This window comes from Atta cephalotes, assembly GCF_000143395.1.
Source record: "Atta cephalotes unplaced genomic scaffold scaffold00057, whole genome shotgun sequence".
In the NCBI taxonomy this organism is placed as follows: Eukaryota; Metazoa; Arthropoda; class Insecta; order Hymenoptera; family Formicidae; genus Atta; species Atta cephalotes.
In genome coordinates this window covers 134,246-147,619 of record NW_012130121.1, presented here as the reverse complement: position 1 = coordinate 147,619, position 13,374 = coordinate 134,246, and the positions used below count along the sequence as shown (strand labels likewise).

General features: G+C 29.7%; 1 protein-coding gene across 1 annotated transcript in view; it reads right to left on the bottom strand.

Annotated features, from left to right (window-relative positions):
- Nucleotides 1-2,123: 2,123 nt before the first annotated feature.
- LOC105623422 (neural-cadherin-like) overlaps nucleotides 2,124-13,374 on the bottom strand; it is a 38,620-nt gene continuing 27,369 nt past the window's right edge. The window contains exons 10-13 of the mRNA XM_012204814.1: nucleotides 6,953-7,142; nucleotides 6,033-6,215; nucleotides 2,257-2,446; nucleotides 2,124-2,170 (exon numbers count right to left, since the gene is read on the bottom strand). Coding sequence (XP_012060204.1) covers nucleotides 2,124-2,170; nucleotides 2,257-2,446; nucleotides 6,033-6,215; nucleotides 6,953-7,142 — 610 coding nt within the window. The remainder of the gene's footprint in view (nucleotides 2,171-2,256; nucleotides 2,447-6,032; nucleotides 6,216-6,952; nucleotides 7,143-13,374) is intronic.

The window sequence follows — 13,374 nt, the reverse complement described above, 5'->3', positions numbered from 1 at the left end:
AATGTATCCATTTCACAGAGAAAATCTGTCGAAGTATTAAAAAAAAGTCTACTATTTCTTTATGAATCTTTGAATATTTAAGGAAGAGATATAAAAAAAATATAACAGATAAATTTTTAGTCGGGTTACTCTCTCTCTTTTTCGTTTATTATTTCTAAATCTCTAAATATTAAACATTTTCATTTTCTATTTAGAGAAAAGAGAATTGAATAAAATCAACATTTAATCTACTAAATACATAAAAGTCATTTGTTGGATTGAATAAAGAGACGATTTATTTTATTGGATATATTATATTGATACATCAAAAAATGAAGCAATTGTCTTTTATTTAATCCAATAAATGACAATAAATTTCGTATGCAATATTGGATTAAATTTTTTAACCTCCAAGTAAGATACTGAGCAACGCGGAAATTAACGTTATACAATTTGCAACAAGTTATAAACAGTAATGCAAGATTAATGATTTGCATTACATGCAAATTGCATTGCATTCCATTAAACTAACAATCGCATTACATAACTATTGTTAATTTTACAATACTGTAATAATTACACGAATTGACTCAAAGCGATTCACAATTTGTATTAAAAACCCTTCAAGGTCTTTGATTATTTTTCATCTCTCTAATTGATCAAAATTCAACAGGAATACAAATTTAATTGCAAAATACATTAATATCTTTTATATTCTATCATTATAATCAGCTTTACACGATTATCGTTTCTGTTTTATTATATTATTTGAAAAAAGCTTAATATTCAAAATATTATATACAAAAATTCTTATGGAAAAGTTATTACATTACATGAATGAGTATTATCCCGTTACGCGAAATACTGGCGATTATCGTTTATAACTCTTTTACATAGAAACGTATAACATTTATTTATAATTATTTCCAATCAATTCCGTTCCCTCAAAATTGCGAGTAAATGTATAAGCATGTAATCAACTAATGCAAGATGCAAGCTCTTGCGGAAGACGAAAGACGACATCGTAATCATGTTAATGCACGAAAGTTCATACCATAAAAGTTTGATAATGCAAATCACATGTTGTGTGAAAAATCCTTAAGATGCTTTGCCGGCCGAAAGCGCTTTAGTGAATTTTCCCGAGAGCTCTTTTCCCCTCAAATGATATTAATTTCACTGGTAATTCACTTATCACTACAAATCAATAATCATTTAGTATAATAAAATTCTTGTATTTATACTATCGAGTTTTTAATATAATTTGATGTTTATAATATATAATGATATATAGTTAATTTCTGATATTTTTTAAAGCATTTATTTAATATGATATCTAAAACAGACATAAAATTTTATGAGTGTCTCTGAATATGAATAAAAACTTTTCTTTAAGAAAAACATAACATATAACGTCACAAAAGTAGATCACAATTATAATATTAAAAGAAGTACATAAAAGTTCATAACTTTGTTTTTTTCTCAAAGGAGATAAAAGTATGTAATTTCAAACAATTTTTCATCAAAGAGAGCTATACGTATAATTATAATAAATAGGAACATGAATATATACAATTAATATATTTTATATTTTTAAAACGTTCTTTTTCAAATCTATAAAGTTTCGGATCTACACGATTTTTTTTCTTCGGTATTGAATCATACTGGCCGAACGATAAACGAGTTCTATTCCAATTTTATATGATGATTTTGTCTGATTTGTACGTATATTCTGCATGAATATAAATATCATTCTTTTACAATCTATTATTTACTCAACTTTATAAAATACTTGCACAAAGAATATACTTCTATTGTTTTTTTCATATTTCATTGATTTCGATGAAGATAATGTTTCATACTTTATATAAAATTAATTAAAAAACGTTATTTTTTAACGTACAATTAATCTTTTCTTGTATTTTAAAAATTGCAAATATTTTTCATGTGCTTTTTGAAGTGAAAATTAAGTAACCTAAAGTATGATGGTTGGCACTGTGATGTCGTTGCATAATTTTTATAATAAGCTCTCTATATAATATCCATTGAATAAATTATTTTGAAAACTCATTTATAATTTCCAACTGAGCAATTTGTTCCTGTTGTAATACCATTTTATACGATAACTTTGTATAGCTGGTACGCCCTCAATCGTTCATAAACTTAAATATAAATACATTGTTCCTATAATCTGCTATTTAACAGAATTTATAGTATGAGCAATACAGTCTGTATGGCGCGCGCAGACGGCTTTTAAATAAAATTTTCCGTACCACCTACCTGAGTTAGGTTGGCCGTTGCCGTTAGGTCGTGCGGAAGGTGCTCCGTCTCGGGCCTCCACCTCCAGGGCGTAAGCACCCTGCTTCTCGCGATCGAACATTACTTTCGTGAAGATCTCACCAGTTTCCCTGTTGATCTCGAAGTAATCCTTGCCTTCGTTCCTCTCGCTGTTTACCACGTAATATGTGACCTGGATAAATAATGTGAAGTTTATTGACTCTATCTACGTGTCTCGCATGCGCAAGTAACTGAAAGAATATCATAATTCCGTTCGACATCGCGCCATTAAGAAAAAAATGTACTTATTTGCTAGTTTAATAGTATAATATTATAGACGACACATCTCAAGTGAAATTCTTTATTAAAAATTTGGAGATGTTTTGTATAAAATGTAGAACATCCAAAGATTTAATCTTTAAGATAGGTAGTCACAGCATAATAATTATTTTAAAAACTTTATTCTCTCTGGAAAAGGAAAAGTATTATTCAGAAAAGTTTAAATCTTAAAGTTCATTATTTTTACATTCCTCTATCTCATAAAGGTATAAGTAATATAAATTTAACACACTCTGTATGTATTATTAAAAAATATAAAACTATAAAAATTAAATTGTTTGGAGTGTTATGAGTAAATCACCTACCTACTTAAAAATTAATAATAAAGCGTAACAGCGTTGTAATAACATTACGTTATATTCCATTTCCTATATTAATATGTGTTTTACGTTAGCAGGTAATGACTTTTTTAGTGTCTATTCTTTTTGTTTTATAAAAATTTTTTAAAATCAATTCGTAATAATCGGCATAAATCATTAACATATCCATCCAAAACGTAGTTTGAACTCTGAATAAATTTCGGTTCTCTCACGCAGTATATTGCGAGTGTATGATCTATTCGACTTGTTTTACTTTTATTCGTGGAAACTCCCTGTTTCATATTAAAATGCATGTATGTATAAAGTACGCGAAACGCATAAAAATGTCGTCGTCTGAGGTGTATAATGGCGTCGAGAGCTCGAAACTTTGAGATAGTTATCGCGGAAGAAAATTTGAATGAAATTCGCACTGCAAGACTTTACTTGCACAAGTTGTGAACGTGTCGGCACTTTGTGCCTTCCAATTTTACTTTAATGAAACGGCAAACAACGTTACTGTAACCCGAACGGAACGGTGCAATTTTATGTAATGATGGAATGGTTTTCTTTCAACGTACTCGGTACTTCTTTGTGATCCCTTAATTAGAAAACGGAAAAACTTGATTAAGTTGATGTTAACAATGTTCTGGTTATAGATTATTTAGCAAATCCTAAATCGTATGTTGTGGAACACACTTTCGTTGGATTTTATATAAATTTTATCGTTACGATTAATATTTCCTATATATTCATTACAGTAACATTTAAACTGACGGAATTGATAATTACGTACATGTTTTCTTGTTGAAATTATGAATTTTACATTAAATTAGACCAGTTTTTATTAAGCGTGAAAAATTTATAAATAATTTAGAAATTTACCACCTAATTTTATCTTATATATTATTTATTATACAACCAACTTCTCAATTTCCGTTTCTTTATTTTTACAAAAGTCTTTATTTGCTATCGCCAATAATGGTGCGCATGCAAGAAAGAACGGATGAAGGAGCGAGGAAAAGAAGATATCGAGTTTGCAGCAACGCGATTACTGTGCTCGACTACATGTCGGATTCACGTTGTATCCTTTTGTCTTGGTAGTTGTGCGCATTTCCGCCCCGCAAACTCTAGATCCGTATATATACATATACATACACACACACACATATATATATATATATATATATATATATATATATATTATGTATGTATAAAATATATATGTATGTACAATATGTACATATGTATATACGTGTATAATACGTACAAATAGAATGTGCATATTTGACAGATCCTTTGCGCGCGAAGAATTTCACGTAATCGGTGAAATTTACAGTTGCGCATCTCATGCTATTTAATCGGCAAATTTCCACTTGGAAATTTCGTGATATTTCACGGTTGCTCCGTTTCCGTTTACTACGGAGGTAAAGTTTTTTTTGGCAGTTGCGTTGCATATCATTTTCACAGAGTTGCTTAGCTAAGAATAATCCCATTTTTGTTTAACGAAAAAAAGATAAATGTGTAGTAAAATTCTCTATGATTTTTTTTTGTTTAACAGCTTTTCATTTCTTTGTTTCTCTTAAAAGGGTATGTAAAAGAAGATAAAATTTACAAATGTATGTATGAGATAAAATATAATAAAGAATAATTTTCTATAATTTAACAGAAATTAAAACTTTTTCTGATTTTATATGTATAAAAATTTATAATTTTTTGTCAAAGAATTGTAAATTATAAAAAAAATTTAATATTTAATTAATAAAAAAATTGAAAATTTAACATCTTGATGAAGAAACTGATAATGAAGTTATAATAAAATACTTATCAGTGCATTGATTTAAAAAGTTTAAAGATTTTACAAAAACTCCACAATGGCAAGAAAAGTTCCATTAAGTATGTATATTATTAAAAGTTTTAAATCGAAAGACAAAATTCATCTAATTTAAGCCCAGATTTGAAAGTTATTTACAATATCTCCCTCAGAAACTAGCAGCTTGTTTCATAATATTCAGCACGTTTACACCTAATCGGTAGTTGTATCGACATTACAAAATGCGTTTGGTAGCATAGCAACTCGGTTTCAATGTAAAACGAATGATAATCACGCGATTAAATGTCGGCGCGATATACATTCGTGTTGCTGGCATATCCGATAATGCGATCATACGTGATAAATTCAACGCCACTCAAACGTGTGCTCGTCGGAATTGCGTTACTCCGTTACAGAGTTTATAACATTCTGCCAATGGCGGCAATGCATTTTCGCATGAAACATTAAAGTTTCTATACGACAGTCTAAGTTATGGCTATGCGTTTAAGCACTCTGTAACCGCTCTTATTCCCCAATTCCCAGCTGTCCTTCGTCTCTCCTCAATCAGGACTTTGATGACTGAGCTCCTTTAAATCCTTCTCAAGGGTCCCCGCAATAGCGCGATACCGAACATGTTCTTTAGTTCTTTTGTATAGCTTTGCCGCAATTCTCCTGCAATCGATCTACGCGAAATCGGATCTTTGCAGTAAAGAAATGTGGAAAGAACTGTGTTGAACATGTGATGCGCTTTTCTCAGCCATTTTTCATTATAACCGAATTTCTTTGCTAATTTTAATTTAGTTTTTCGTTAATTGCATTTTATATAATAATTGGACATAAATATTTAAAATGTGTACTTTTTTGATAAATTTAATTGGATACAATAGCCATATTTCAAATTAAAAAAACGAATAAGTATTATTAATTTAAATTAATTTAACGAAGAAATATTCTATGCGTATTTATTCTCACATATTCTAAATATAAAATTCATTACAAATACAAATGTAATCATATATGTATTTATTGAATCAAATGTAATAAAATGTAGAAATTTAGATTGTTTAATACAAAATACACAACTTATATATTTATTATGCAAAAATTGAGAAAAATTATATTATGATTTATATATATGTTTTTTATATCAGTTTATCTTTTAAGATTTCGTTATTAAAATGATACCACATAACATAAACGCAGAAGAAATTTAGAACAAGTGTTTGGAACCCATATGTTATTTCTTAAGTAATTAGCTAGTATCGAAATTAATTACTCTCTCAGGATGCGTCAATTTGTTTAGTGTGCAATAGCGCACGATATCGATTTACCTGATTATTGGGGAATGTCCCGTCCTTGTCGATGGCGTTTACTTGGGTGACTTTGCTGCCCACTGGCTCACCCTCGAGTACGGTTTCCTGTTCTCGTTCGGTGAACAGCGGTATCTCATCGTTAACATCCTCCAGCATGATGTACACGGTAGCCTCAGAAGCCAGCTGCTGGGCTCCATTATTCTGGTGGGATTAAGTTGACCGCGATTACAAAACGATTCTACGTTCGTGTGCTTCTTGATGCCGACTCTTCCTTTTTATTCTCGTGTAAAATTACGAATGTATTTATATTTGAATACATTTATTTTAAGCTTTTCTCGATCTGCATGCATTCATTATTCTAATATAAAGATGTAAACGTTACTTTTTGATTATATCAGTCTTTGTTTCTTTTTTTATAGAAGCTTATATTATTTAATATTCAAATTGGACTTTAATGCATCTATATTTACATTTAACATTGCATCAATTGCATAAAATTTGTTATCGTCAATGTAATAGAACATTATCATGCTAAAATTTTATTGCCATTAATCCTCCGTTAGCAATGTGAAATTTTCATCCTTCGTCTGTAACCCGGATCTTCGAATTTCAGATTTTTGTATTTTCTTCCAGAATAAATAAAAATTAGAAAAAAATTATATGTTTGAAAACTTTAACGAGTTTTTAGTATTAGTGGTTGGATTGTATTTTATTTATTTTTTTATCGATTTAAATTTATCTTATATCAGAATTTATAATAAAAAAATTGACTATGCTTTTAAAGTCCAAGCGGTTAATTCTTAGCTAATATACGATTAGATTATTTTTGTATAGGTTTTTATCATCAGAAAATATGTTATTTTTCTAAAAGATACTTTGATTATGTAAAGACTTTTTCACTCACAAAAGCGAGCATGTAGATAAAAGACGAGTCATACCTCCACTCGTATGGTGAGATTGTATTCTTTTATGCTCTCGTAGTCTAGTGGATGATTAACCTTAATATCAGCCCAAGTTGTCGACTGTTCACCGCGTTGCTGAAGGTAAAACGTATGAAACTTGTTCGTCTGCGCCGTGGAACCCGGCATTAAGTGGTAAAAGACCGTCGGATTATTGTCGATTCCAGAGCTGTCGACACACACAAAGGGACGTATTACAAAGCGTACCGGCTGCCCGGGAGCGCCGAGAACAACTTAACGAAACGGAAACGGAAACGGAAAACGGAAAAACAGAAACGAGAACGGAAATTTCCTAAGATAGAAGAGAAAAAGAGAGAGGGACTCGCGTATATACATATATGCACATATCGATATTTTGAGTTAAAACAACTGATATCTTTACGTGACTCGGAAATCGAGAGGCAATTGTTACGTATGTTATGTAATGTTGAACCTGCTCTTTCCGATTCATAAAATGATATTGGTTGTTCTAGTTTCAAGATACGGATATACGGAATAACCTATAACCGCTGTCCCTTTTGCCGATGCTGCGATTCGCATTTCACATCATGCATTTAAATGTTAAATAGGAAAATAAATAAAATTTTTGATCTTTTTATGTAAGGATTGCATTTATTGTTGTCGTACTGAAAATGTGATTATTTTTAGCTCCAAATATAAGATTTGAATACCGATTTGTATAAAAAAAAAATTATATTTACACAAATTTTGCAATTTTTACAAGACAAAAGATAATTCAGCTAAATCAATACGTAACCATTTGCTTGTTACAAAATAATTTGTTGCATTATGATACTTGAGTCTTAAATCTTAATTTTAACTTATTACATGATAGCAAAAATCAATAGAAATAATAAATATATCTAGCCTTTTTTAACATCTTGGAGTATAATGTTCTTAATTTATATGTGTTGCTTTATTTTCTCATTAGACCCAATATACATTATTTTAAATTAATTTCAAATGGCAATATCATTTAATTATTAAAATATTTCATAAAAGCAAAAATTGTAAAAACTTGTTCTTAGTTATTTATAGATATATACTATAATAAATTAATATAAATAACAAATATAATTATTACGAATAGATTTATATCATAAATTAACAAGGATAATAAATATACAATATCTAGCATATTTTTTAATAATATGTTAGAATGTAATATTTTATTAAATATTGTTAATGACAAGAAAAAAATCAGTCGTTAATTTATCCATAGACAAAAGGAATAGCAGATGTTTTGATACATCCTGTACATATGTATATTGAAAATAAATTATTACTGATATAATGAGAGAAAACATATCTTGAAATAAAAATACATCATGCGATGTGTGTCGCATACGCGTTCATTCACGCGCGAGCGTATGCGTACACGACCAAAAAAGAGAGAAAAAGAGAAAGAGACAAGTAAATGAGTTAAACGTTCGATCGTCGTTATGGAAAAAAGAGACTCCTTCGCTGGAGTGTATTGATACATCTAGGATAAAACGAGAGATAATAGTTCGACAATGGATTCTCACTGATCTCTACACATTAAGCATACGCGGCAACTCCATCAACCGTATCTTTTTCTCATTATCTTCAATATCGCTCGGTACAACGATCGGGACCGGTATAATCTCGGTGATTAAAGAATCTCCGAACGGTGTTGTGCAAAAGTGGGTTAATCCGCGAAATAAAAAGGAAGAAAAAGGAGTTATACACACAGCTGAGCCAGCAACATGAAACTCCGCATTTCAAACTTAATTTACTGAAAACTACTCTGCTTACAATGAGTTAATCTGCTTTTCCATAACACCGTTTTCTTCTATTCTGTGCACGAAGCTGATCTCTTTATTATGATACCTAAAATTGTACGATTAATAACAATTAATAATATAGTTTTTAGTTATTATTTCTGCTATGCCGCAAAAGTTAAATAAATAAAATTATACCGGTCAAAATTAATTAATATGTATAGTGATCAGTGATGATTTTACCTAACGCGCCGCACGTCTTTTGCTTCCCGTCGTCGCCCGTTCCTTTTTTTTGTTTCCCTTCCGTTTCTCTATTCGATGCGCTTGACACACAACTGCGCGTGTGTGTATAATTGTAAAATGTATATGCACGTAAATAAGAGCGAGCTCTTACCGAGAAGTGATCATAACCCTAGGCAAAGTTCACGCAATCAAAAGGCACACATTTGCTGCTCTAGCTACGTTCCCGTTCGCTCGCGCGGGCCAATTACTATCCACGACTGTTATCGCTGTTAATTTAGTGGTAGAAGTGTTACAACCTTATTGTATGTGCTGTGTGTTAAAATGCAGTTGGAGCTCGGAGCGCAGAGTCGAGCTTCGTGAATGAGTGATTCGTCGATCAGACTGTTATTCGGTGACGTATTGTTATCGTAGACTGTAAACTGTTCTACTCTTGAGTAATATAAGATAATTATTTCTCTCTAAACTATTATATTATATATATCTTTACCTAACTACAAGTATAACCATTGAAATTTATTAATGTTAGACAAAATTTAAATTAAATATCGATATTTGAAGCGCGATCTTTTTAGATATCTTTCTCTTCTATATCTATTATTTTATAATATTACAAATGTAATTAATATATAATTAAGTATAATACACGTATTAATCTGCTTAAAATTTAATAAATTACTACTGATTATATTGATTATATCGATGTGCAACTTTTTTTAAATTTAATAATATTATTAATATTTACGTTTGACAATAACGAATTTATCACGACGCGTCATATTCATATCTCATTAATAATATAATTATATTAAAGAGCTGTCAGTTTAATAATGTAACTAGATTAATAAAATTCATGAAATTCTACCTGAGAGCAAGAGAGAGAGAGAGAGAGAGAGAGAGAGAGAGAGAGAGAGAGAGATTATATAAACATCACGATGACATTATGATCGAGTTTAAAATGTGAAGATTATTTATATATATTTATATATATTGAAAAAGATAAGAAAATTTTTTTGTGATGTAAGAAAACAGTATATTAAATTAGTATTGTTATTTGAAGATTATTACGACATTCTTCATGAAATTTATTTATTAATTTAATATGTCATAATTAGAAACTGATAGTATAATATGAAATATAAAACATTCTGATAGTATAATATGAAATATAAAAACTAACATTGTAGGCATATATTGTTAGGTAAAATTAATTTCAATCGTGCTAAAGTTGAATTGAAATTGACATATTACATTAAAATTCCGTTAACTGTAAAGTTTATTTAAAATTAGAGGATGTAATTAATTAACAAATGCACGTTACAATCAATTTTTATTTAAATATCTTATCATCAAATAAAGATATTTTTTTGAATATAACTATTCGCGATATTTTTTAGTAACTTATTATACATTTAAATCTTTCGATCGAATATGGCTATTTTCATTCATAAATTAAATTCATTTTTTGTAGATATAAAATAAACCGCTAATTAATGAAGTCAATCAATAAATAATATGTAGATATTTACACGATCAAATGTTTAATTTTTAATTTTAGTTTTAAATGTTTGATTTTAAATAAATTATTGAAATTGTTCTTATAAGAGAAATATATATAATGTATAAAATATTAATATCATAATTAAATAAAAGATGTGGGATAAACTTTTGCCTTTGAAATTTCGCTCGAACAATTATCGCGTTTCAAGGCAACGAAAATTATACAGAATTCATTAACAACAATTAGCTTTCATTTACTAATTTGCGATTTGCATAGTAACTCATTCGAAATTAATTATTTCACGATTATGCATAATCTCCTAATCTTTGATTTAAATTGAATTAAGTTAAATTAATTATTATACCACTAAGTATATTATATCGAAATTTATTTTGCACATCAAAAATTGTGTATTATTACAAAATATTAATAGTATATATTTTTATTTAATTACATATCACAGTTACATATTACAGTTATAAATCAGTATATGATACGAATTGACTTAATCTCCATTTTGTAAATGTGTTAAATATTAAAATTTTCTCAAGAATATACATAGCTTTTAATATATTTTATTGAAACAAATACCTGGGGATTATCTCAAGGATCTCTTTTCTAATTAATTTCTGAGAAACCGTAACAGTCTGATTCAATATAATCATCCGCATGTCCGAGCTCTCATCTCATTGGTCGAACGAACCGCATAGCTGTATTACATGCGTGTTCGATCGTCCTCTCGTCCGGTGTGTACCGTTTATACACGCGCTTGCGCATGTGTGTTACGAATGTGTTTATGTGTGTATTATGCATGTAGTGCGTGTGTTCCTTGTTCCGCGCTTATGAACGATGTACCTCGTGTACACATGGCTTTAGACAGCCGTCGTGTCATCCGTCGACGTCCACGAAATGTTCATTGATCCGAAAGGATCTCACTGTCTCCCGAAAGGAATTTCTCCCTGATTCAAAGAGCACACGACAGAAATTGACAGCGCCATTTGTCAGTTCAAACACGAGCGTACACATTGACTCTTCCTCGCAAAATGTCCCAGAATCGCCCATCAATTTTAATAATTCATTGGTCAATTTGAAGAGAGTTTGTTTATATTTAATTAGAATATCTCCGAGAAGAAATAGTTTCTAAGTTATGAAATAAAAAATGACAGAGTGTGTTTTAAAAAATGAGAATGTAAAACGATATTGAAAATAAGAATTTTCTTAATTAAATTAGTATATTATATACTTCAGAAATTAAATGAAGAAATACCATATGTTATTTACGTTACTTTAAAAGATCTTTTTCTGTTTTCTAGACTTCAAGATTTGACTATTAAGACATTTAATATTGCATTGTAATAAGTTGCCGGCAAATGATAGTCTTATTGTAGGAAAACTCCAAATTCGCAAAGTAATCTATTATTAAAATTATAGTCGGATCTGGAATAGGCTATATTCTATCCGAAAAACGGATAGAAACAAGGCAAAGAAAAATAAAATTCTTATTTTTCTCGACGATTTTTCCTTAAAATTCGAGCATTATTTTTTTTTTACTTTATTTTTTAAACCTATGATCTTATCATAAATATCGAGTGAGTTATGGTGAGAAATTAAATAAAAAAATTTAATTAAATTTTACTATTTTTTTCGTGTTCTTCGTGAAAATTTAATTCTTTAAAACTGATGGATCTCTGATATTAAATAGATCTTTTAATTTATGAAATGAAAGAATTATTTTAGAGAATATGTTCTTATCACAACTCTTGTATAAATGTGATTCTCTCCTTTCTGGATGTAACCCTTATATTACAGAATTTTGAATTCAACGCGTTATAGTTAATAGCCGCTCGTAAAAGTCGAAGTTCGCTCTCGCAGAATATCTCTTTTATTATGATTTACAGTACGGTATTAAAATACCTATATAAATGTCAACCATGAAATCCATTGCCTTTTATAGGAAGATTATTGCAAACATAATATAGAAGCTGAAACGGGAACAAAACTTAAAGATTTATCTGCACTTTGCATCTTGTTGTAATATATACTTTGAAGAGATTTCAAATGCAAATAAAAACGAAATTGTGTAACTTTAATTATGCAGCAGTAATTAATATTTAATTAATATGGAACATACTGCATTTTTTTTGAAAGTTAATGTAATCTTGATGAATATCTTTTTATAATATAATATAAAATCGAGAGCCAGATAAAATAGCATAAGATAATGCAACTTGATAACGTAACCATATAATAATTTTAATGTCGTAACTTTGGTTAGTGAATTGTATTTTCTACAACTCCGTATTATCCATTATCAAATGAGATATATAATTTCTATTAAACGAGATTATAGGTAGTAAACTCGTGAAAATTAAATCAAACGCATCGTTAAACACACGCGATCTCCAGTTTGCAGACATAAATCCTGGATTTTAAGAGTTAAATGTAGCAAACGTCTCAGCCATTGTACATCACGCTTAACGAGATCTTTGAAAGATTTAATCTTCGGGCATCGCCCCGGTAGCGCCGTTAGCGGAACAGCTCGTTTGTGAATACGCGAATCTATTAAGTGCTCATGTTTCGCCCCGAGCTCTCAATCATTTACGCGGCGCTCTGTTACGTTTTAAACATCGTCGCGTTTAAGTTGCCCGGAACTAGATATCACGAAACGTGCACTATCTTCCCTTCTCGTCGCTTAACTTTCAACAGAAAGCGAGTTTCAGTATTAAAATGTCATTTCCTGAGAATTCTTAAAACGTCATCCGGATCTTAAGTCACGTTCGTCGAGAGAGAGAGAGAGAGAGAGAGAGAGAGAGAGAGAGAGAGAGAGACGTATCTGTACGTACGTAACGTTAACGTTTAAGTAACGTTATTTATTAGTTACGTTAATTTAACGTAAAGTTAAACGTTAACGTACGAAG